This window comes from Lontra canadensis, unplaced genomic scaffold (assembly GCF_010015895.1).
Source record: "Lontra canadensis isolate GAN:19392208 unplaced genomic scaffold, GSC_riverotter_1.0 scaffold103, whole genome shotgun sequence".
Classification (NCBI taxonomy): Eukaryota; Metazoa; Chordata; class Mammalia; order Carnivora; family Mustelidae; genus Lontra; species Lontra canadensis.
The window spans coordinates 1,519,578-1,545,790 of record NW_022631097.1 but is presented as its reverse complement, the minus strand read 5'-3'; the positions used below and the strand labels follow the sequence as shown (position 1 = coordinate 1,545,790).

Here is a 26,213-nt window from a genome sequence, read left to right as displayed (position 1 = left end):
GGAAGAGCAGTGGAGGGAGAGCTAGAAGGGTTGTTGAATTTGGCCGCTCTGGCTGTTCTCATTGCCTCATTTTGCCTGCCCTCCTTTTGATTGTCCTCTCCCCAGGGGCCAATAGTGGACTGAATATATTCATGTTCTTGGCTGGCAGGAATATTCTCAGGGATGACATATCTGAGAATCCTGCTTGTGTCTCTGTGTTGGCTGCTGTGAGACTTGTGTGCCTGGAGTCCCTGTAAGGCACCAAGCACTAAAATCCGGCAGGACACAGTTTCTGACAAACTGAGATGAGGCTATGGAAATGAGAAGATAAAGTGTGAATAGAACCTCAAGAATTTTTTTTGGTGAATGTCTAGAAGACAACTCGCTTTTAAAAAAATAAAGATCTACAGACAATTCAGACAGATGTAGAACCTGCAGGCCCCTCTCTCCAGGGTGGTGTGAGACAGGAATGGAACGGCGGACATCCCTGAGCTCTGCTGAGACTAAGTGACAGGTGGAGTGTTTCAGCTGTGGGGCAGGGGCTCAGAGGGGGAACACATGGAGGGGGTAGGGTCGCCTGTATTGCGCTCCGGGTGCTTCTACCATCGCTGCTCGAGAGATACCTGCTCTATTGGCCAATCAGACGTAGAAAGGCCACTAGCATACTGGCTGTGCACCTGCTCCCAAAGTAGTTGCTTCTGAGGGCAGAGATGCTGCAGGTGTGGGCTCTGAACATCCATAAAGTGGGCCCTGCTTTCCTTAGATCCTGGGTCTACCAGAGCCCCAGAGAAATCTTCCCTGGCTCACCTAAGTGGCCATAGGCTCCTCCCTCTGAGTTCTCAACACTGCAGCCCTGCAGACACACAAAAGACACGTTTTTCTTACCTCCCACCACCCTCCCCTTGGGACTGGTGGATCAGTATTTCCGCCTATTAGGTGGGTTGGTTTAAGAAGTCTTGACTTTATCATTTGAATTTCTTGAAGGAAAACCTGTGCCGCCTGGCGTTGGTTTCCACTTAAGACATGGAAAGTTAGGCAAGGTGAGAAAACCTCTCACAAGCCCCACCTTGCTCCGTGCAAATTTGCACGCACGTGCTGAGCCCCAGTCAGCACTGGGGTTGAATGACACCCTTTTGACTCACAATTTCAGAGCCAGTTGAACTTGAATTTAGATTTTAGGGTGTTCCAAGTTTACCTCAAAACATCTAGGAGCAACTTTAGTATAAAAAGGAGCTGAATTGGGGATGTTTTACAGTAAAAATTGAAGATTTTTATACTTCTTAATTTCAAAAGATCCAAAGATATTACGGAGTTTATCTTTGTAAGACCATCTCCTTCTGGGGTGGGTCTTGTGTGTGGGCCAACATGCCAAGGCTCAGCCTTGATGTAGAGAACACCGTGAGCTGAGATGAGCAGGGTTGCTCTCCTCGAGGACTCACTATGGGCACTTCAGTCTCACTCCTTTCTTGAGCCACAGAGCACGTTGAAATTTGGCAGAACCTTTTCTCTTTGACCCAAACTAGGGTTGGTGTGTTTCCAGGTATGGAAGCTACTTGGTTGCAGAGCAGTGGGAGGCCTTGGGCAGAACATGGGGCTGCATGCTGCTGTCCAGGCTTCTTAGGTTCGTGTCAGGGGGTGGATTGAGGAATCCTGTCCCACGATGTCTGAGTGTAAACAGCTCTGCACAAATCAGCTCCAAGTGTGAATTTCTAGGGGTCCTACCCATGCGTTAGGGTATGAACTACAGTGGGACAGGCAGGGGGCCTGGCAGAACGATGGTTTGCGTTTCCACTCAGCCATGGTGATGTCTTATACAGTTGTCAGAGGAGAAGAAGGACGCTGTTTTGCCACTTGCTAATTTTGTTAATCTGGTAGGTTACATCAATTGATTTTCCCATGTTGATGCAGCCTTGCATACCTGGAATAAATACCACCAGGTGTGTAATTCTTTCTAGACCTTCCTGGAGTCCGTTTGCTTATGTTTTGTTGAGAAGTTTTTTCTAAGTTCAGAAGAAATATTGGTTTTGTAGTTTTGTGGGGTTTTTTTACTGTCTTTATTTGATTTTGATATGAAAGTAATACTGCATTAGCCAACAAAGTAATAATGCATAGCATGAATTGGGAAGTTTTGCCTCTTTATTTTCTGGAAGAGATTATACAATTTTTGTTAATTCTTCTTTAAGTGGTAGAATTCTCCAGTGAGACCACCTGGGCCTGGGAGGGCTCTTTTCCAAGAGATTTTTAATTACAGGTTCAGCTTATTTAATGGTTAAAAGAATCATTCAGGTTATCTGTTTCATCTTGGTTGGGTTTGGGGTGGCTGTGGTTTTTAAGAAATTGTTCCATTTCTTCTGAGTTATTGAATTCAAGAGCTTAAAGTTGTTGGCTTTATAGCTTTTTATAAAGTTGGCTATATAACTTTTAAACTCATATCCTCTTAGTGTCTACAGAGTCTGTAGTGATATCCCTGTCTTCATTCCTGGTGTGGGGGATTTGTGTCTGCTCTCTTTTTATTCCTGTCAGTCTTGCTAGAGCTTATCAATTTTATTGATTGTTTTGAAGAAGCAACTTTTTGTTTCATTGATTTTCTTTATGGTGTTCCTGTTTTGAGTTTCATTCACCAGCTCTGGAAGGCATATTTTAATACTTGCAGCTGAGCATGTGTGAGAAATTCTAAGAAGGGTGGATCAGGGAAAGGTAAGGGAGGTTCCTGTGAAGACCTGCCCATTCCAGAAGAGGAAGGTGAGCTGCAGACATCATTTCCTGGTCAGAAAGAGAAAGTGCTGGGAATAAGACACACCTTGTCTTAGTGGCAGACCATGACACACTGTCTTGCCTCTTGCCATCGACTGTGATTTTGTCTGGCCCCACACAGCTGTGTAAGCTTGGCAAAGACAAGGGCTGTCTGGGAGCAAGATGGGCAGCCAGGTATCTGATGGAACAGGGTTTCTGGGTTCTGTTGTATTGTCTCACTGATGCACACTGCATGTGTTTCCTTCCAGTTTGGCTTCAGAATTGGGATGGAGCAGCCTTTGTAGGCTTGGAAATGCCAGATGGACAAGTCTGACTACAGTCTAGTAGGTCAAGATTAGGTCACTAGGGGACAAGATCCTCTTGGCCAGAAATGTGATTTTAAATCAGTATTCTTTTTTAAAAATTTTTTTAAATTAACATATAATGTATTATTAGCCCCAGGGGTATAGGTTTGTGAATCTCCAGGTTTACACTTCACAGCATCCACCATAGCACATACCTTTCCCAATGTCCATAACCCCACCACCCTCTCCCTACCCCCCTACCCCCAGCAACCCTCAGTTTGTTTCCTGAGATTAAGAGTCTCTTATGGTTTGTCTCCCTCCCGATCCCATCTTGTTTTTTTTTATTATTTTTATTTATTATTAATATATAAATATTATATATTTATTCCTTTCCTACCCCCCATACCCCCCACATTGCCTCTCAACTTCCTTGTATCAGGGACATCATATAATTGTCTTTTTCTGTAAATCAATATTCTTAAGCTAATGATCACAGTAAAGGAAGTTGTGCTGTGATAATAAGCCCTTGCCCAGACAACAGCTGAGCTTGTACTGCCCATAAATTCTTGCCCCATCCAGGTAGGGTAGGTGGAGGTGAGCTGGACAATCCGGAAGCCATCAGCAGATTCTCAGCCTGTTGGAATGTGTTGGTAATGAGCTTTGGTAATTGCTTATCTCAGATTTTAGTCATCCTTCTGAGCAATATAATTGAGGCTAGATTTTTCTCTTCCTGCCCTGAGCTGCAGAAATTCAGTTCTCGGTTTTTTGTAAGGCAGGTATAGTTTATGGGATCTGGATCTAATTCCTTTTATGAAGAATTGTTTCAGTTAATAGAGTGTGTCTCAGAGATCATGTAGTAAAATTAACCAAGGAAACTTTCTATGATAAACTTGTTCAGGGGTTTCTGTTGAATATAATTATGAGACTATCACAGAGGAATGTTGAATATAATTATGAGACTACCACAGGGAACCCCTGAAGATTGTCTCCTCATCAGTTAGCTTCAGTTTGTGTAGTATTTAAAAGCTTACAAAGCACTTTCATTTATAGTGTTCATGATTTACAGATATTTGCAGATCATCCCATCTTAAAACCATGAGAGGGACGTTGTTATTTTTGTCCTTACAGATGAAGACACTGGCTCGAGAGAGTGAATGGTTTTGTCCACATTCTTTAATCTGGTAGGGATCCACACCTGTGCCACTTCTGGCCCTTGGTGTCTGCACTTGTGATCAGCTGCACCAGTGGGTCTGTTTCTCCTTGGAAGGTGACGAGGATTGGACAGTGTCATGTATGGAAAAGGGCTTAGGACATGCCTGGCATAAAGTGGTTTTGTAAGTGTTACGGACTGTGGTCCTGGTAACGATTCCCGTGCTTTCTGAGTCCCCAAATCCCGTGTAATTTTTTGTATGCAACAGCTGCCACCAGTGTGTTAGCCCTGAGCTGAAATGTTCCCATCCTGGCTACAAACGTGAGGCCAAACATGAGGCTTCTGGAAGGCAGCGGGGGCCTCACTGGGAGTTTGTTTGACATGCAACCCCTGAGGGCCCAACCCCAGACCTGCAGAGCCAGACTCTGCATTTTAATAAGCTCTGCAGGACATTCCTAGGCTCTGTGAAGCTGGAGGAGCCCTGGCTCTCTCCCCCATGAGACCCTGATCTCAGATTTGATGTGTTGTATTTCATCTGTTTTAAGGTAAACTATTTTTTTAAAAACATTTTAACATCTTAGTTTTATAGGCAGTATTTTTTTGCCTTAATAGAACATTAAATACTAATTTAACTTTCAATTGATCCAGGTTTAATTTCAGTGAGCTAGAGTATATTCTACTGTCCTTTTTGTCTTTTCTCCTTCCATGTTCTTCTGTCCCTGTATGTCCCTTGTTTCTGACCCTCCCTGTCTGACTCAGGCTTATGACAGATAAACATGCAACTCTAACCAGCTTCTGCTTAGTGGAGAGACTGTTACCTGATCACTTTATAAGCTATGATTTCCGGTTCTAGTTTTGTGACATTGAATACCTCGGGTTATCCCAAAAGTTATATGAAAATCAACTTTAAAAAAGGATTTACTTCACTTCAGTTAAAACACAAACACATTAGAACAAAAGAATACTAGGTTGTAACTGCCTGGGAGATGTCAGTCATTATTCCAAATCAAAGCTGGCCTTCCCTGGGTGCTGTGGAACTGGTGGGGATGGGTGCCCAGACGGTGTCTTCCTTGTCATATCGGCCACGCACTTTGCATCAGCCACACTTATCTAGCCTTTTGATTTCTGGAGTCGGGATGCAAATCATGGCCAGGTTTTCCTCTTATTAGTCATGGGCCTGTGTGAACACCAGTGGGTCCCTCTGCGGTGACAGCCGGGAATAAGCAGGCTTCTCATACTTGCAAATCCTGTGTACCTGTGCAGCGTGTGCTTGGGCTTGTGTTGGCCAGATAAATGAGCAGCCTGCTTCCTCAGGAATTGCCACACTTAAATTAGAATGTACAGCAAGCTCTCCTATATAATGGGAGGTGACACAAGGAACAGAAAGGGGCAAACGCATATTTTAGGGGCAAAGATGACCTGAAATCATAATTTTACTACTATAACCATCTCTTGTATTTCTCTCACATGTGCTGCGACCATGTGGAGGTGATTTCTTCTCTCCTTTAATAAGCCAGTATTAGTGCAGGTCCAGTTCTCCAAGTTCACAATAATCCTCAGGAAGTTTACTTCCCACATATTCAGCATTTGAAGAAGAAACCCATATCGGACAGTAGGCTACCTCTGTGTTCCCTAGTTTTCTGACAGCCTGGGGAGACCCAGCATTTCACTGACTGCTCTTTTCCATAAAATGTCCCCTTGAGTAGGTACCCTGTGACCAAGGAACTATGTTCCCTGCCAATCACTCAGCCTTCTCTCTGGAAGAGAAACAGTACAAGACAGGCCAGTGAGGCTGAAAAGAAGAAAATGGGGCAAAATCAAGCTAAGGCACTTGTTTCACTGGCTTCGGGATCCGAGAAGGCAACAGTAGTCTTGTGGTTTGAGAGGCTCGACAAGAAAAAGCATGTTCAAAGCAGTTGCTTACAGGCACTTGGAAGGTAGGGTTATATTAGAAGCTTTTCTTTGCAGGGAAGGTGTTGGAAATGCTGTGGGCTGCTCCAGGCTAAGGCTAACCTGGAATGTGTCCAGGGGGGAAAAGCTGAGGCTTGATTAAGCAAAATATTACGGTTCAGACATTGGCGATGTCTGTGTACTTGGCGAGAAGAGTCACGTAGGAGTGTGGGTCATGTAAAGGGAGGCTAAAGGATTCAAGAAAGACCCAAGCTCCTGCCCTCCACACGGTACCTTCAACTGTAGGATTTTCTACATTTTATATGTTTTAAAATTTAAACTTAACAATTTAGTTTTTTTTTTTTTAATTAAAGAGATAATGTATAAAGTGTCTGACTGAACCTTATTGTGACTGAAAAGAACCAGCCTGCAGCAGCTCTGTTCCCTGAGCTCTGGAATCTGGTAATTTCTTTACCCTGCTCTGAGCCTCACATTCTTCCGGAAGTGATGCCACCTCCATCTGCCTGTTTCTTTTTTTGAATATTTTATTTATTTATTTGATAGAGAGAGAGCACAAGCTGGGGAAGCGGCAGAGGGAGAGGGAGAAGCAGGCTCCCTGCTGAGCAGGGAGCCCGATGCTGGACTTGATCCCAGGACCCTGGATCATGACCTGAGCCAAAGGCAGACAGTTAACTTTCTGAGCTACCAGGTGCCCCAATTCTCTCTGCCTGTTTCATTCCTGGGCTGGGCTTCCCTTCGGGGACCAGCCTTGCTTGGGCAGGTCTCCTGGCATCATATAGGGAAGGCATGTTTCCCCTCACTTCCAGTCCAGTGCCTTCCCTTGCCCTTGCCTGCCTCATGCTGTCTTTCCTTCTTTTGTGTTCATCTACTCTGCTTCAGGTGCGGCGTACATGGAGTCCTCCAGCTTCTCGTCTCCACTGTTCCCTATTCTGCTCTGTATTTCTTTTTTCTTTCTCACCAAGGCAAAATTCACCCAGCACAACTCTTTCTTAAGATTTTTTCTGCCATTTCTACATTATTTATTGTACCTCCTGAAAATATAGCCCAGACATCGGTATGATGAGGGAAACTGTCTTCCACTCCTCCAGCACCTGAAGCACACTCACTTTTCCATCTTATTCACACGCCCTGGGTCCACTGTCCTGTGCCCACCTGGCCTCTGTCTTTCTTGCCTTCCAAAGCCTGGGGTCAGCCTCTCTGTTGCAGCAAGTTCATCACCACTTGAGGACACCAAAGTGTTCTCTTGGCTCTAATTCTTCTAGCTCTTTTACCCTGTGGAGGTTTCCCAGTGTCTGTCATGGACCCATCATGACTGTCCTTTTCCTCATTGCCATCCTGTTTCTCAGGGCAAGGACTCAGCTGGCACACCTGTAGGGAGCATAGGGCCTTTGGAGCAGGTGTGTCACCTCCTTGACCAGGACCATCTTCCCAATTAGTTGAGACCTCCTTTCACACTGGCTATAAGCTCAGAGAGCTTCCTGTCCATGGCATTCTGGTCAGAGATACCAAGAGAAGGCCATACTTTTCGTCTGTAGGGAAGCCCTGAAAGGACACTGAGTATCTTGGCATTCTAAGAAGACCCAGAAATGTACAAAGCCCACAGCCATGGCTCAGCAACTGTTTTGTGTCCAGCACCGACCCTAGCAGAGGAGGAAGTTAAGTAGATGCCATTCAGAGGCAATAGTCGGCCGTCTGGTTGGACAGACTCAATCCAGATAGTGCTCAAGGTGTGTTATGATGCCTTGATGGACTGCTGGGATGCTGGGCTGCAGGCTGGTGGCTTTGAGCACAAACAGCCTCTGGCATGTTTGCCCAGCTCCTCCTGCTTCACACTGGAGCTGAGGTCCACGTGCCGCCTGTGCACAGGCTGGCCCTGTGTTCCTGGGCTTCCATCTGACTTGATGAGCAGCTAGACTTGGCCGTGGCACTCACTGAAGAAATTTCTCCCCACAGCCGTCCAGGGAAGATGGTAGCTCCTGAGGAAATGGCAATTCTCTCTCTTCTGAAGGCCGTAGTTGCTGGCTAGGAATCATCAGTTAATTAGAGTTCCTTCTAGTCCTGAGGGTCTGTAAGAAGTGGTAAGATTTACTGCTTTATGGGAGGTTACTTTCTGAGTGGCCACATTGGCAGGCAAAAACACCCTGTTGAAAGGAGAGCTCCTGCTGATTTAACATTTTGGAGACACCTCCAGACCCTGTTAACAGATAAACGTAAAGAAAATGTTAACCACTCAATTTTTTAAAAACCTGCTTGGCATGCCTGGATTTCTTCAACTGTGTTTCAAGTAAAAACTTCAGTGCTAGTATTACCCTTAAATAAAGCGAAATGAAAATGCTCTTACTCTAACTCCTGACTCCTTATCATCACTGACAGGTCATCATTGATCCATATAAATGATGGATTTCAGTTCCTCCAGGGTGAGTTGTAATGTTAACGGGCAGCAAGAATGGGCCCCTGAAATAGAGGAGGGAGGTAGGGAAGGGGTCCCCAGAAGAAGAGGCAGAGAAGGGAGGCTGCAAGTGAAACTGTGCGGCCTTGTCGCCTGGTCTCCTTTGCCTTCCATGAGATAGGCAGAAGCGGGCCAGCAGGACCACTTGTGACCTGGGGCCACAAGGGCTAGAAGCTCTGCTAGAATTACAAAGGAGGGGCAGGCAGAGATGGGGCCATGCTGTGCTTCTGGTTTTGGAGGGCGTGCTTATATTCCTGGTGCAAACCTCTTTGTGAAAACTTTGTCCCCAGAGGACCCCCCCCAGTGAAGGCTCCACTGCCCTCGTGGACCGCAGTGAACTTACATTTGCATGGAAGGGTGCATTCTTTCTGCTGTTTGTTTTCAGGTCAAGACTTTTCCTTTCCTCTCAGACTCTGTAATATATTGTTCTTCTCCCTGAAAGCATTGTTATACCCATGGCACAGTAAGAAAAAAACATACCAGCCAGTTATTACCACCTGGGGCCTAAAGAGCTCTGGAGCATCCCTTGTAGGAGGACAAAGTCTCTTCTCTCTTTCCCTTCCTGTTTTTAATTTGTTTCCATTTAAACATTTTAATCGGAAGAATATTCAAAAGGAAAAAAGACCACCTGTGTTTCCCCCACCCTAAAGCAGTCAATGGCTTTTATTTTACTATGTTCCTATCTTTTCTCTGTTAAGAACGCTTTCCCTGAGGGACATTTGGGTGTCTCAGTCAGCTGAGCATCTAACACTTGATTTCAGTTCAGGTCTTGATCTCAGAGTCCTGGAATCGAGCTCCGAGTTCAGCTCGGAGTCTGCTCGGGACTCTCTCTCCCCCTCCCCCAACTTATGCCCACAAGTGCTCACTCTCAAATCAACAAATCTTTTTTTTTTAAAGGAATACTTTCCTCAAGTTTCCATTTTTTTTTAATTTTTAAATTTTTTAATTAACATATAAGGTGTTATTAGACCCAGGGGTACAGGTCAGTGAATTGCCACGTTTACACATTTCACAGCATTCACCATAGCACATACCCTCCCCAATGTTCATAACCCCACCACCCTCTCCCGACCCCCCTCCACCCAGCCATCCTCAGTTTGTTTTGTGAGATTAAGAGTCACTTATGGTTTGTCTCCCTCCCGATCCCATCTTGTTTCATTTATTCTTTTCCTACCCTTCACACTCCCCAGGTTGCATCTCCACTTCCTCATATCAGGGAGATCATATGATAGTTGTCTTTCTCCAATTGACTTTTTTCGCTCAGCATAATACCCTCTAGTTCCATCCACGTTGTCGCAAATGGCAAGATTTCATTTCTTTTGATGGCTGCATAGTATTCCATTGTTATATATACCACATCTTCTTTATCCATTCATCTGTTGATGGACATCTAGGTTCTTTCCATAGTTTGGCTATTGTGGACATTGCTGCTATAAACATTCAGGTGCACATGCCCCTTCGGACCACCACATTTGTATCTTTAGGGTAAATACCCAGTAGTGCAATTGCTGGGTCATAGGGTAGCTCTATTTCCAACTTTTTGAGGAACCTCCATGCTGTTTTCCAGAGTGGTTGCACCAGCTTGCATTCCCACCAACAGTGTAGGAGGGTTCCCCTTTCTCCCTATCCTCACCAACATCTGTCATTTCCTGACTTGTTAATTTTAGCCATTCTGACTGGTGTGAGGTGGTATCTTCATTGTGGGTTTGATTTGTATTTCCCTGATGCCAAGTGATGTGGAGCACTTTTTCATGTGTCTGTTGGCCATCTGGATGTCTTCTTTGCAGAAATGTCTGTTCATGTCCTCTGCCCATTTCTTGATTGGATTATCTGTTCTTTGGATGTTGAGTTTGATAAGTTCTTTATAGATTTTGGATACTAGTCCTTTATCTGGTATGTCATTTGCAAATATCTTCTCCCATTCTGTCAGTTGTCATTTGGTTTTGTTGACTATGTCCTTTGCTGTGCAAAAGCTTTTGATCTTGATGAAGTCCCAGTAGTTCATTTTTGCTCTTGCTTCCCTTGCCTTTGGCGATGTTCCTAGGAAGAAGTCACTGTGGCTGAGGTTGAAAAGGTTGCTGCCTGTGTTCTCCTCAAGGATTTTGATGGATTCTTTCTCACATTTCTCACACTCCATTTTGAGTCTATTTTCATGTGTGGTGTAAGGAAATGGTCCAGTTTCATTTTTCTGCATGTGGCTGTCCAATTTTCCCAACACCATTTGTTGAAGAGACTGTCTTTTTTTCCATTGGACATTCTTTCCTGCTTTGTCAAAGATTAGTTGACCATAGAGTTGAGGGTCTATTTCTGGGCTCTCTGTTCTGTTCCATTGATCTATGTGTCTGTTTTTGTGCCAGTACCATACTGTTCAAGTTTCCATTTTTAATGGCTTAATATTTCTTTTAGTTGATCTTTTTTTAAAAATCAATTTTTCCCCTATTGTCAACTGTTCTAAGATAGTTCAAAGTTTTCTGTCACCCTAACGCCTCCATGAACATACGTGCCTTTAGTCTCTTCTTCTGGGGCTTTTCATAGCATAACTGCTGGCAGTGGGATCTCCCTGTCGGAGAGGAGCAATGTCTTTGCCACCTGCCAGTTGTAGCAAAGACGCCTTCAGAGGATTTGACCCATGTCTTTTGCCATTCATCATACTCGTGGGCTCACCTCCCACCACCTCCCCGGTACAGTCCATCTTGTGTCCTTCTCATCTCCTTTCCCCTGGGCGCCCTCTCAGCAGTCTCTGGACAATGGGTGTTTTATGAATCAGTGTCCTGTTGCATCAGCCAATGTGGTGTTCAATCAGCTCTTCCACAAGTTAGCAAAATTTGCTTGAGTCATTCTGTAGGAATGTTTTTGCCTTGCTTCTAAGAAAACTTACAGGTTTTGGCAAGAAGCTGAGCAGCTCACAAACCTGACCACAAGCCTTTGAGTAGTAGTGGAGCTGCACTGAGCAGTCTTTTCTTTCTTTCTTATTAAAATCTTGCGTTTGCTTCACCTTCTCCCTGGAAGGTAGCGTGGGCGGGGGCGGTTGGAGCAGGTCTTTCCTCCTCTTGCTCTGGAGCCAGTTTCATGCTGCGTGGAGGAGAAGTAATACTTGTCCAAGTGTATAGAAAACAAAACTATGTAATATGTAAATGGAGGGAACTAACTCATGGTTCTAGTTTGTTTCTCATGAGAAATGCTGTGAACCATCATGATAGTTCTTAATTTACACTTCGAAGACTGTAACTCTGTCACTTTCTCTACCATTCACCAGGATTCCAGAGTTGGATGTTTCTAAAAAAGAGTCCCGAACCCCTCACTCATACTTGAATTATTTCTGCCTCAGTGATTATTCTCATGTAGCTTATCCCTGAAACATCTTTGCAGGGGTGGTGGGGAGAGGGGAGCTCACTGAAGTTTAACTTCGTTCTGTCCTCACTCTAGAGATTGAGGTGGGATCTCCCTGTAACTGCTGGTCCTTGGTCTCTGACCAGAGTGATACCCAAGACCAGAGGCACCTTTGTGCCCTTGTTTGTTGCATTTCATTATCTGACATTTTCCGAAGATGAAACTGTATCTGGCTCCCGTTTCTCAGTTGAGATAGTGCACTGAAGCTCAAACAGCTCTGGCTGGGGAGGGGTTGAAGGAGTATAGCATGACCTAGTACAGATTCCAGGTAGCAAGCCTGCATTCCTGGTGGCGATGGTGGAAGCCAAGTTAGAGCAGTGTTTGTACAAGAAAAACCTGAAAATTCAGGTTTAAGTGTGGTGAAAAATAGAGCAAAACCAAATAGAAGATCAAAAGCTAGGAAATCGTAAAAGAGAAGTGGACAAGGAGGATGGCATGAAGAAAAATGAGGAAAGAAAGGGAAAATGAGGGCATGCAAAAAATACATGAATTGAATCAGAAAATTGAAAAAGAGAATGGGATGATCAGAGAGAAGGAAGAATAATTCTTTGTAGCTGGCAATCTGTAGGGGAAATAGTCCCAGGAGATTCATTCATCAGTACTGCATCCCTAAATTTGCCAGACCCCCACCCCTTCTTCCGTGTCCTAAACACCAGATCAACCTTTTTTGCCTGTTGTTGGCCATTTGATGTTTCTTCTTGCCTTCTCTCCCACAAATAAAGGGCTAGATCCAAGATACCTGAAAAGGAGGACAGTGCTCTGAACTTTTGTCCACTGTGAGGGTCTTGTTGGCTGGGACAGAGTGCCCAGATATTCAGTCAAACAGCCTAGATGTGGCTTTAAAGACATTTGATAAATGTGATTAGTTAACATCTACTCAGTTGACTTTAAGTACAGGAGATTATTCTTAATACCCTGGGCAGGCTTCATCCAATCAATTGAAAGGCCTTAAGGGCAGAATGGAGGTTCCCACCATCATCATTTCAGACTTGTTAATGCACTCCATCACATAGGCCAATCTCTTGAAGTAAATCTCTTTATGTATATATAACCTACTAGCCATCTCTATCTGGGAGGACCCCTCCTGATGCATCCCCAACCTTTAATTATACTTCAAGCTTCTATCACAGGAGTTTGAGTACTTTATGAACTGTCTTGCATTTGGCCCTTACTCATAGATGGCAGTCCTGCCCTCCCACCCCAGGATGGGCATGCATTCCCAGCAGGCAAGGTACCCAGTGTGTGTGCTGGTTGCTCCTAGGAAGTCTTAGGTTTTAGGTAAGGGGACTAGGGAAAAGAAGGTTTCAATAAAGGGGATTCCTTACCACTCGGGCTGGCCTCTCCTTGCTGAGTGATTTTTGAGGACATGATGCAAACCAGGGTTTAAACTAATGGTGATCTAGTGTTTGTTGCGCTCTATGAGTTTTTGGAATCTTTTTAGCCACTTGGGGCTTTTCTTTGTACGTGTGACTTGAGAATTAGGCCACAAAATGGAGGAAGTACTAATAGCTGTACTGCAAATGTTAACTGAACCAGAGACACACCGGAGTGGGTAGAGTTTCAGTCTTCAAACAAGCATACGGTGTAGGATCTGTTTCCAGGGAATCGATGACCAGTGTGTTCAACTCAAGTGCCTGCTTTTACCTCTTATGCCTCTGTGATCATCAATTGTGATTATTGCTGATAATATTAGCATGAGGGCCACAGATGTCACAAGATCAGGTGGAGTGGAGCTTAACAGCAAAATGAAGCTGTCTGAGCTGCAGAATATCTTAATCACGAACCTTTGCCTCAGCACTGAGTGCTGCAGGGGTAAACTCAAAACCCAGACCAGCGAGCATCCTAGCTTCATTACTACTTAGGACCATTTCTTTTCTCTGCATGTACTTCTGGGCAAAACCTCAAGCCTAGAGAATCTACTTCAGAAAATCCAAATGGGGTAGAAAGAAGGAATTAGGAAGAAAAGATACTAAAACTTTTCCCTCTTCTCACTTGTTCAGCTACTGAATAGTAACTGATAAAACAGAGATGTTCACTTTGGAGAATATTTGGGACTTGGAGGAAAGTGTGGTCCTCCCCCACATGGTGACAGAGGTAGAGGATCCTTCTAAGGCTTTATTTAGTCAGGGTCACTGTTAGCTTTCATACTTACAGATCAAAAGTTACTGCTCTTGGGTGGCTCACTTCTGGGGTATTTTGAAGTCCTGCGGAAGTCAGCTCTAAACATACTGAACACAATTAGAGAAGAAGAGAGCCGAGGCAAATAGCATTGCACGTGTAGGATGCCTTCTATATTTGCATACTTTACAGGTTTGAGTACCGTATGGAAACTTCAGGCTGTTTGGGGTGTTGACCTGGAACCTTAGGGAGGGCCAGGGTGAGAGCAGGTCTGCAGAGCCCCTGCCTGGCTGCCTTTCATGGCATTCCAGAGCTCACGGGGTTCAGGAATGCCATGGCAAATGCCTTTAGGCAGCCTGGAGAGATGACCAGAAGCCATCCTTCTGGCCCTGAGAGCTTGGTGAGGAGGGAGAGGAAGACAGGAATGCCTTTGACAATTACTCTCTTGATAGCTTTGGACACTACCATAGACTTTGTATATACCATTTTCTCCTCGTTGCTGCCCCCTTGCCGCTTAAAAGCTTTGCTATCAGAAGTGAAGGGGGTAAAACCTGTCAGCATTTGAGTAAACAGAATAAATTAATTTGCTTTCCTTGAGAGCAAATGAACTTACAGTAGGATGATTTAAGAGAAGTAGGAAACCCAGTGAGACGTCATGAGAGCCTAGCAGACTAACCACACTTTGTGAGTGGGATACCATCAAGCGTTGGAGAGGCTGGGGAGCTATGGGAGCTCATGTATGCAGCTGGAGGCAGTGTGTGTGGGTGCAACCACTCTGGAAAGCACTTAGCATTAACCTGTAACATTGAAGCTGTTGTGCCCTAGGACAGCACTTCTCCTCTTGCATGTGTGCCCCGGGAGCCTGGAACAAGAACGTTCCCAAATATTCATGAACCGTAGGATGGATAAGTAAACTATGATTTTATACCTCAACAAGAGCAGACAGACTACAACTGCGCATAATGCATGTGAATCTTAAATGCATAAAGTTGAGTGAAAGAAGCAAGTCACAAAAGAATGTGTGAGTCCGTTTTGAAGAAGATAAAAATAGGCATAAAGTGAACTGTGGTTTAGGAATGTAATCATAGATGGCAAATCTTAAAAGTAGAAAAATCGTTCTTACAAAAATCTGGATGTTTGTCTCTGTGAAGGAGGAAGGAGGATACAGTTGGGAAGACAGGCATGGTGGTGTTGGTGGGTTGGGGGTGGGGTAGGCTTTGTTATTATCCTTAAGCCACTTATGTATAGTTTGTACTCGTCTTTGTTTATCTCATACACACAAAGATAGATTGAAGGTAGTTCTTTTTTTTTCGAGTTTATTTTTTTTAATTTTTTAATTAAATTTTTAAAATTTTTTATAAACATATAATGTATTTTTATCCCCAGGGGTACAGGTCTGTGAATCGCCAGGTTTATATACTTCACAGTACTCACCATAGCACATACCCTGCCTATGTCCATAACCCCACCACCCTCTCTCAACCCCCCTCCCCACAGCAACCCTTAGTTTGTTTTGTGAAATTAAGAGTCACTTATGGTTTGTCTCCCTCCCGATCCCATCTTGTTTCATTTATTCTTTTCCTATCCCCCAAGCCCCTCAGGTTGCATCTCCACTTCCTCATACCAGGGAGATCATATGATAGTTGTCTTTCTCCGATTGACCTTTTTCGCTCAGCATAATACCCTCTAGTTCCATCCACGTTGTCGCAAATGGCAAGATTTCATTTCTTTTGATGGCTGCATAGTATTCCATTGTATATATATATATACCACATCTTCTTTATCCATTCATCTGTTGATGGACATCTAAGTTCTTTCCATAGTTTGGCTATTGTGGACATTGCTGCTATAAACATTCAGGTGCACGTGCCCAGATGGAAGGTAGTTCTCTCGAAATTTCTCAGTCACATGCCCTTTGTGGGTGGCTCTGTCTTCTTGGGTTTTTGGCTCCATCCCCTTTCTGTTCCCCACTCCAACATCACCATTGGTCGCCCAAACACCCCCTGGACCTGAGCACTTGTGTTTTTCCCTCAGTAGCTGATGTAGGTGATCGAGTTAGAGGGTACAAATTGCCTTCCTCTCTCAACCTCGTGGATGACTTTGAAATCTGGAAAGCAGAGATATCACAGAGACCCCAGAAGAGGAGGAGGAACAGCAGGGGGAGCTCTAGCCTCCATTTCCTGAGCATGGAGGCCTTAGCCCAGACCTCCCCTGGGCCATCTGGAGGGCAGACTTGGCTCTCCCTGTTGGCCATGGGGCCTGGTGAAGCCCTCTGCTGAAAGCTTTCCTCCACCACATGGACATATTCTCAAATAGGATAACAGACAGCCCTTCCAAGGAAAGGAACAGGATTGGCTCTGTAACCCAGAACAAATGTGACAGAGTGAGGTGGGTCCTTTGTCTGAGCCTGTTCATGGGTGCTGGGTAGATGCGCTCCTGTGGGGAGGGCAGACCTGAGATTTCCACAGCAGAGCATTTCATCCTCTACCCCAGGACTCCAGTAATTGGGGGCCGCCGAGGCTGCGAACAGAGGAGGTATCAGCCAGCACAGCCACACTTGGTGGCCTTTTCAGAAGGCAGACTTGGCCTAGCTGTCAGGCAGAAGCATCTCTCTCCTCACCATGCTGTTTGTGGAAGAAACCACTCAGAAAATATGAACTGGAGACTTAGCAGTCATTCTAGTGGTGTGACCAGTGCAGATGTGGTGGAAAATCTGAAGGCTTCCCCATCTGCCTTCTGACAGCTGAAATGCCCAAGGTGAAAATCGCCTCAGACCAAGAGGAACTGGCAGTGGAGCACCAGATCACACAAATTTGTGCTGATGCATCCCTGCTCCTTTCAAAGTGGTGCGAGGTCAAGGCCGTCTTAAAAACAGGCCAAGTAACACAGAGGGCCGATTTGACCTCTAACTTGAACATACAACAACTTGCCTCTTGCTTTGTCATTCACGTTTGTGGAAGGTTCCACGGCCCCACCTTGCCAACAACACACAGTTCTAAGCTGCATTTCATCAAAGAATGTCATTTTTATAAACTCATTAAAAGCTGAACAAGGCTGGGCTTGAAGGCAGGCAAAGCCTGGAGAATGACTCTTTAGTTCTTTTGATGGGTCTGATCTTAGCGTCCAGATCTCAGGCAAATATGTAGAAAGTCCTTCTTGGCTATATCTACCAATACCCTGCTCTGACTTCTCCCCCTTCCCTTCATCCTCTCCCCCTTCTCCAAAGCTGTGAGTGATGACACAGCTTAGAAGGTAGAGAAGGGAAGACAGGCAGGTTGATTACAGCCATGGAAAAAGTGAGTTGCTGTTTGACCATTTCACAAAATATTCTCTTTTCAGGATCTGTTTATATATTACAGTTTTGTCATGCTAAGTCTGCTGAAAATACTATTAGAGCACTTTGGAGAGTATTTTGGGATTGTAGTCTAAAGTTAGTTTGAAAAGTGAAGGCAAGAAAATTGTCTTTCCAGAGGACTCATCTGTGTGCTGCCCCATTTTCCCCATTCAGGAAGGAATTGTTTCTCCGAGTGACCTTGACCTTGTCATGTCAGATGGCCTTGGCATGCGGTATGCATTCATCGGACCCCTAGAAACTATGCATCTGAACGCAGAAGGTATGTTCTGCTTCCATCAGAGTGAAGATGCGAATTCTGTGCTGTTCAGTGGTCTCATGGGTTTTGTCAACAGTATAGTTTTGCCTTTTTTTTTTTTTTTTTTAAAAAAACAACTAATAGAAACTATCATACGAAGGAGAGTACCAGCCCTAGGAACTCATAGATAGGGGCCGCGTCCTGAGATGTCAGTGCACATGGAATCCAGGAACCTCAGGGCTCTGCAGGCAGAGAGCACTCAGGTGGGAATGAAAAGACAGACAGGTGAGGGTGTTGTCGTGGAGACTTTGCCCCATGGCGTCCAGCCCGGCAGAAGATAAAGTTGGGTTTTCCTGAGAAAGGTGATGCAGTTGTTTACAGAGGTAAGACGAACAGATAAGGGAAGTGACCACCTCTGCTGTACATATCTTCTGCCTAAATATGAGCAGCTTCTCTGTGTGACTTGCCTGTTTTAGATCACGGGCAGCCATTCAGGGCAGGCCCATCCTTTTCCCCAGAAGCTGACTTCAAAGGGCCCAGGGAGGTAGGTACAGGCCCACGGTCTAGTGACTCTAACAGAAAGCTACGTTGAGAAAGGGGAGAAAGCCTTCAAGAATGAAATGGTCGGCCACATTTTAAGTGTTTGAAAAACAAGGACTCAAACTGAAACAAAATAAATTTTATCTTGGAACACTGAAAAAATAAAATTAAATTAAAATTTAAATAAAATTTAAAAGCTATGAATGAAAATCTAGGAAACTATCACCTAAATGTCATTACCACTTGCTATTGCTTGATGTTGAAATTATAAGTAACTTTTAATACCTTTTTGCTTTTCTGTGTTATCATAATTTTCTACAACTATTGCCATATTATTTTAATAATTATATTATTAACATGTAAAACATATGTAGAAAGAGAAAAGGAATATTGTATTCAACTTCGTGGTCCACATTTAACAAAAATGTTGAGAAACTGGAGCTTATCCAGGAGAAGGTGACCAGAGAACAGTGCATGCACGTGTGTGTGTGCACGTGCGTGCCTCTCTCTGTCTGTGTCTTACGTGAGGGCGGAACCAGATTGAAAGAGTGGCCATGGCAGGCAGACAGGTTTAGGCTCAGTACATGGCAGGAAGTTTCTAATAACTGAAGCTGACATTGAGGGAGAGGGCTATACTACTAGTGGGTGAATGGGCCAGGCAGGGGCTGGTTGCCCACCTGTCAGGATGTTTCAATATCAGGCAGAGACACCCATAATGAAGTGGGAAGTTGGGATAAGTGACCTCTGGGAGTCTGTTAGACTTAGATTTTATAATTCCATGATCTCTTGGTATTAGTTCAATTTTTGCCACCAGAGTTAGTGAAGTATAACTTCCAGTGAATAAGTCAAGGCAGTTTTGCCAGTCGTAGTCTTGCAAGGACACATATGGTGCTTGAGTGGACTGGTCTTGTGTATCATGCAAATGTGCTTCAGTAACTGACTTGACTCTTCCTTAAAACTGAACATGGCTGAGAGGCACTGGAGGACCATGGGACTGTCTCCTAGCATGAACATATTGCTTTTGTAGTGGGATGACAGTTGAACACGAGAAGATAATGTAAAGAAAGAGGCCCTCATAAAAGTGAAACAAGAGTTTTGAAGTATCATGAAAATAAAGTCTTGGAGAATTTCAAATGCTTTTTCAGCCAGAACCTTAAAAGTGGTGAACATATTTAAACATTTTCTGTATATATAGACACTCTTTGGTAACCACCATGTTTTTCTCTTTTTAAAGTTTTTGTTTTTTTTTCTTCAGAAAAATAAGAAAGGTCAGATATCATGAGACATCAGTAGGGAGACAACTGAGAGCAGCTTTGACTCTGAAACAAATAGAAGCAGAAGCCAATGAAACCAGAAACTCAAGAACCAAATAGTGTGGCAGACAGGAAGGAGGCCTGTAACAATTTTTCAGACAAAGCAGATATGATAAGAAAACCTAATTGGCTTGATATGATAATGGGGGACGGATGTAGTTTTCAACTTCAGAGCATTCCAAAGACCAGAGTTAGACTGTTATAAGATCTGGCTTGGAACCAATGGAAATGTTTATTACTCTTCACAGTGTCATCCAAAATATATCAAGATTGGGCAGGGTGTGGGGGGGGTTCTTTTTTTCTGATGTTGTTTTCATAAAGCCAGCATCTCAGGTTCAGGCTAGTTATTAGTCTTAAAGCTACAGTTTATCTAGAAGTGGTAAAAATATTTTAGGATGTGTTTTTAATTTGATAGGATGACACCCGAAAAGCTGGAGGCCAGCACGCCTACTTTGCCTTTTGGCTGCTTTCTAAAGGCAACCCCCTTGAAGGACAGGCTCTCAGAATGGGGAAGCTGGTCAGTGGAGCCGGTCAGCCTGGGTGACCCCTGCCTTCCAAGCTAACTAGCTTTGTGCAAGAGAGTTCCCCCACCTCGAAAATGGGGATGGCAACAGTGCCCACCTCACGAGGGCGGTGTGAGAATGAAGCCAGGTGGAAATGCTTGGACAGATGGCTGACACAGGTGAAGTCCCTTGTTCTATGCATGTAGAGTTTGGTCTCGTTTTTTAATTCACTACTCTTGCAGTTTTTTTTCTTTTAACTCTCCCAAAAAGAAATACAGAATGAATATGCAGTAAGACATTTTTACAATGGAATGGTGAAATCTCCAGACTTTAACAGTTTGGTTTGTTTCTTTGCTAAGCTTTTAGACCATTAGTTCAGCAAAGAGAACTGCCCCCTGTTACTCCTGGCCGCATTCTGGGTGCTTCCTGGGTTTATTTCTGCCTGGGGAATGACTGTCTCAGAAATGGCAGCCCCTGGAAATCATCTCCCGTCCACGCGGATGTTTACCATCCTGCCTCATAAAATTTCCTCCTGTATGTAGATGCTTTCTCTCTTTCCCTCTCTTTTTTTTTTTTAATTTTTTATTTTTTCTTTAATCTTCCTAATTGGCATGCCTTCATGGTGGGTTTGGCTCACTTATGTGGAGCTGTTAGCCCTGGGACTTTCAGGAGTTGAGGGGCCCCGGGTAGGTTTCTGTCTCCACCCGCCTCACCTCCCTGACCTCAGGTGAGGTCTCACTCACTCAGGTGGGAATTAGATAACGTTGCTCTGTGCTTTGGGGCCTTTTTGATCTTCCTTAATAAGTTCTTCGAAACTCTGTCTCTTAAAAGCAGGTGAATTCATGTAGGTGTAGGTTTATCCGCTGTGAAAAAACTAAACTCTGGTGTGGGCAGCAGTTAGGGCTTGCCAAGAAACCAAACGCCCAGAGTGTGCCTCCACAGTCACAGCGGGGCTGCATGCCTGCTCCGTAAACGCAAACCGAGGAAGGCTCTCTGCCTATCTGCCCACCATGGGCTGTGCTGAAAGTTCAAGAAAGCACACTGTCTTGCCTTTGGGGGCTCACAACTAAAGAATTCCAAATTAGAAAGCAGCAAAATAAGCTAAGTCTAATCTCATGAGAATCAATTCTTTTTTTTTTTTTTTAAGATTTTATTGGTTTATTTGATAGAGAGCACAAGCAGGGGGGAGCAGCAGGCAGAGGGAGAAGTAAGCTCCCCACTGAGCAAGGAGCCGGATATGGAACTCAATCCCAGGACTCTGGGATCATGACCTGAGTCAAAGGCAGACACTTAACCAACTGAGCCACCTAGGTGTCCTGAGAATCAATTCTTTTCTCCATTTTTTCTTATTTCATATAAACATCTCTTAAGAAATTGGGTTCAGAGTCATCTAAAAAGCTAAGTTTTAGAGAATTTGGGGAAGTATATTGTTGAATGGGGGACAGGGAGCAAGGAAGTGTAGAAGAAAAACTATAGGGGAAGATCAAATTTCATAGTAATATAAAGGAAGGACATGCTAGCCGGATAAAAAGTGAAGTGGTTTCTTCTCCTTGACATTTCCAGTGAAATTGGTATTGTGGAATGATTGCCATTCAATTCTTTCAAAGCATAAGGAAGCCAAAATTCTTGCTGGAGATGAGGTAAAACCCTCCTTTTACTACTTCTCTAATGGAAGAGGAAATTTTACAAGTAACAGTGACAGCAGTAAATGTCCTGGAACATTGTAAATAGCATGGCACAGTGCAGATCTTGATTCTAAGTCACCATGAACTTGGGCAAGTGGGAGAGCCCTTCTAAGGGTGTCAGGCTTCCCTACAAATGGAGTGGGAGGGTCTGGACACACCTGCTCTGTTGGTTCCTTTGCTTACCACAAACAAGGAGGCTCTTCATCCCAAGAGCCTGAGTGCATGTGATAGAAAGTGTCTTTGTATTAGTAAGAGTGAAAATATATAATTATATTTTTCCTGAACAATTATATATTTCCTGAACAAGACAGGAGAAGTTATGAAATGTATTTTAGGATTTTTGCCATATCATATTCAATTTTGAAGGCATAGATGCTCTTTTTTTTAATTAAAGATTTGTATTTATTTATTTGACAGAGAGAGATCACAAGTAGGCAGAAAGGCAGGCAGAGAGAGAGGGGGAAGCAGGCTCCCCGCTGAGCAGAGCCCGGTGTGGGGCTCTGTCCCAGGACCCTGAGATCGTGACCTGAGCAGAAGACAGACTTAACCCACTGAGCCACCCAGGTGCCCTGGAATAGATAGATGCCCTTTAAAATGATAAAATTTGGAGGTCCTGGGTGGCTCAGTTGGTTAAGCGTCTGCCTTCGGCACAGGTCATGATCTCGGAGTCCCCGGATTGAGGCCCGCATTGGGCTCCCAGCTCCATGGGGAGTCTGCTTCTCCCTCTAACCTCTCCCCTCTCGTGCTCTCTCACTCTCTCTCTCGCAAATAAATAAAATCTTTAAAAAATAAATCTTAAAAAAAAACGATAAAATTTTATAAAAGGCAGTAGGGAAAAAAGTTCTCAAAAGTCCATGGGAGATTAAAATGGACCTCCCAGGGATGGTGAAAGGTGAACACTCATTCAGAACACGTGAAGCCCTCCGGAAGGGACGTGCGGTACAGAATTGAATGCTGTGGTTTCCTGCTGCGCATGTGCGGGCAGGTGCAGTTGGTTCCCACGAAGGCCTCCAGGGAGCTTGTTTTCAGTGCGAGTGTGGGATTCATAGCCGCCAGTTCTTCCCTGGTTTCTTCTCATGTGATATCTTTACAACGTTCTCGATTCTTGTGTCTCTGCTCCTCCAAAAGGAATAAACTGCATTTATGTCTAGATTTTATCACCTTTTGCTTGAGTATATAAACAACTGGATAGACTGAAATAAACATTTAATTTCCAAAAGGAAATAAATGTACAGGTTGTTTTCTGGGTTCCAAAAATGCTAAGCTGTTCAGACTAACTGGCTAGGGCTGGAACAGTTAGGGAGACTTCCCAAATTCTGAGTTGTCAAGTTACGCTTATATTAAATGAAACAGAGCTGCTTATTATTATTATTATTATTATTATTATTATTTTGGAACTCCTTATTTTAAAGAGTGTCCATCTCTTCATTGTAGGTGCTAACGTCAGAAACGTTGGTATGTTTGAAATGTTTACCCTTCAAAATTGTTTCTCTTCTAAGAGCGAATTGAATATAATTTTAGCATACTTAAAGGGAAAGAAAATTATTTGAGCCAAATAAAATTGACACCGAATGAATTTAGGCTTTCATATCAGTGTAGGTCCACCAAAACTAAAACCCAAAGAAGCTGTTTTTTGTTTGTTAGGTTTTTTGTTTTTTTGTTTTTGCCTTTTTAAAAAGAATATCCAGTGATGGTCATTTTTATTTTAAGTTAATCATACACAGTTCTCATGGGGGAGGTGAGAGCCAAGCTCTGGGAGCTCTGCAAATTCTACGGTTTCCTTTGTTCCCTTGTTATCTTTTTAGCCTGACTGACTGACTGCTCAGTCTTTTTGGCTTTGAAAAATGTGGAAAATGGGCCAAAAGCAGAACACCGGGTGGCTCAGCCCCCATCCCCAGTGGGCCCCAGGACTTGGAGACACCTCCTTCACGTACCTGGGCCTGCCTTCGGAGCTGACTCATGGCCAAGTGCAGGCCTGCCCTGGCCGGGCCTTAGCTGCCTCCTGGGGCTGGGGGTAGGGGACAAGTGCAAGAGGAGCTCTGCAGTCTGCTGGGCAGAGCGGGTCAGGGCAAGCCTGCCCCGCTGTTGGGAGGTGATGCAGCCTGATGGTGTTTCTTCAGCTCACATCTCAAGATTCTAACAGAAAATAGCTTTGGCTTCTCACAGCCCACAGCTGCTTCTGAGCTACCGGGCTTCTCCCTCCCTCCCCGCTCCAGGACAAGCCTCCTTTTCAGGTGTTTCTCCATCAGAATCCTAGGGCCCTATCTCAGGATCCGAGACACTGGCCCCCCAAGGGCCCTGCAGCTGCAGAAGGTCTGCAGAGCAGTGTAAGCCAGGGACAGATGTCCCCTGGCATGGGTGACAGGGGGATGATGTCATCCACTAGCCAAAGCTGAGGCGCTCACCCGGAGCCCGCCTCTCCAAGTACAGCCTGGGTTGAGGAACCTGCTGCTTGGTAGACACCCAGTAAAGTGGTAACTAGAACTTACAGAGTAAGAGTGAATGGTAGACAGATTCTACTGAGCTTTGACATCTCTGGTTCTTAGAAAATGCATGCAAGCCATTGACACACCTTGTAGACACATTGTTGAAGGAGACATTTTTGGTGAAAATAGGACTTCTTGTGGTATTCAGTCTGTGAGTACAGGAACACAGGCTCACGGGAGAGTCCATGAGAGGCACTGACGGAGGCCCCGGGGTCCCATTGTTTTTAGGATTTCAGGATCTGATGCAAAGCTTGAGTAGTGACGTTGGTGAGGTTGCTCATTCCCCAGTGCTGGCTGACCGAGGTGGATGGTATCCCTGTACCTTTCCTTCATCTGCAAGAAGGAAAGAATGCAGTCATCTGACCTTGGGTGAGAAACTCTGAACAGATTTCTTACTTTGGAGTCATGCAGTGTCCTTGCTGATATTGTGGATTCTTGTTTTTGTGTGATTTCAGGTATGTTAAGCTATTGTGACAGATACAGTGAAGGCATGCAACATGTCCTAAAGACTTTTGGACCCATTCCAGACTTTTCCGGGGCCACAGTTGAAAAAGTTAATCAGGTATGTAGACTCCTTATAAAGAGCTGTGCTGGCCGAGCCACGGGTGAGGTTCTGTTTGTAGCCCGTCTTTGCCTTTGATTTTGGTGATTTCTCAGTCCTAATTTTGCCTGTCCACTGTCCTATCATGGTCAAAGAAGACCTTAGAGCAGTGTGACTAGTGAACAGGTAGCTCATCTTGATTGTCTTAGGGGAGCTGTAGGCCTCTGGGGATTTGGAAAGTTAGTTAATTGGGGGTTTCCTAAGCTTTTGTCTTTGAAAGCAAATTCACAGTTCACATAAATAGGAACAATTACTCTCCTGGTAAATGAGTTCCTCTTCATGCTCTTTTTTTTTTTTTTTTCCCTTTCATTTCCTTTTCTTTTCTTTTCATTTCATTTCCTCTTCCCAGGCCATGTGTGTGAAAGTTCCCAATGATCCAGAGCACTTAGCTGCCAGGAGGCAGTGGAGGGACGAGTGTCTTCTGAGACTTGCCAAGTTGAAAAGACAGATGCAGACCCAGTAGCTACCATCCTTCTTCACTGGGAGTCCTTGGTGGTGGAATTACAAGCACTTAATCCAGCTGCTCTGAAGCTGTGGGGATCCACGTGGTCTTTATGCAGTTCCAGAGCTCGACCTCCCCCCTTTCTGGGCCACAGTAGTGTGGCTGCGAGGTCTTCTGGTCATGCCCTGGCCTTGGGTGTCACAGCTGCACTGGGTTCCAGGGGCTGTTGACTGACTCCCTGCAACCTGGGCAAAGCAAGGGAGCGAACCATCTGAAGATTTTTACCTTTTATTTTTAGTGTGATTCTGTATGGCTGCATTTTATAGCCAATGATTATGGTTTCAAGTTTATTTTAATCTGCAAAGTAGTTTTGTAATTATTTTCTAATCTGCTTCTGAGCACCCTATGGCCCGCATCTATGAGGCACTGACCTTCATTTTGTTAATGCCTATTCTGAATAAAAAATTTTGATTGCCTTATGACATCCTTTTTCTTCTGGTCTTTCTGAGAAAGACAATGTTTGATTTTGATGATTGATATATTTCAGAGTGATCATGATGAGTGAGTAAACAAAAACTTTGTTCTGGGTCCTTTGTCAGCCATTCAGTAAAAATCCTCCAATTTAGGCTGGTGTTTCCCAAAATGGATTCCACAGTGAGTGCCCTGGGGCTCTGTGGTCAGATGTGTTTGGGAAGCTCCTCCCACTGCCCTACTCTTGGGCACTCATGTGTCTATAGGAAATTAAAATTCCAAAATTCTGCAGGAAATACGCTTAACCCAACACCCTATTATCTTCTTTGACATGGAGTCTTGTCCTAGTGCTCGTTCCCCAAATACTCTAGCAAATAGCAATACAAGGACACCACCCCCTGTGAGGCCAGCATGTCACAATAGCTCAGGTCACAGGATGCTACCACAGGATTCCCTGACAGCTCCCACCCCAGTGACACTCCAGCCTTTCCATTTCAGGTGACCAGCTTCCCAGCTTCACCAGTAGGGAGAAAACTTTTCAAGTCTA

The 26,213-nt window shown here is 44.4% G+C and overlaps 1 protein-coding gene across 5 annotated transcripts in view; it reads left to right on the top strand.

The window, feature by feature from the left end:
• Positions 1-25,344, top strand: part of CRYL1 (crystallin lambda 1) — a 145,393-nt gene extending 120,049 nt beyond the window's left edge. For all 5 annotated transcript variants that reach the window (XM_032838235.1, XM_032838231.1, XM_032838233.1 and 2 more), the window contains 3 exons: positions 17,544-17,649; positions 24,608-24,714; positions 25,103-25,344. In XM_032838235.1, coding sequence (XP_032694126.1) covers positions 17,544-17,649; positions 24,608-24,714; positions 25,103-25,216 — 327 coding nt within the window. In that variant the 3' untranslated portion in view covers positions 25,217-25,344. The remainder of the gene's footprint in view (positions 1-17,543; positions 17,650-24,607; positions 24,715-25,102) is intronic.
• Positions 25,345-26,213: the final 869 nt, after the last annotated feature.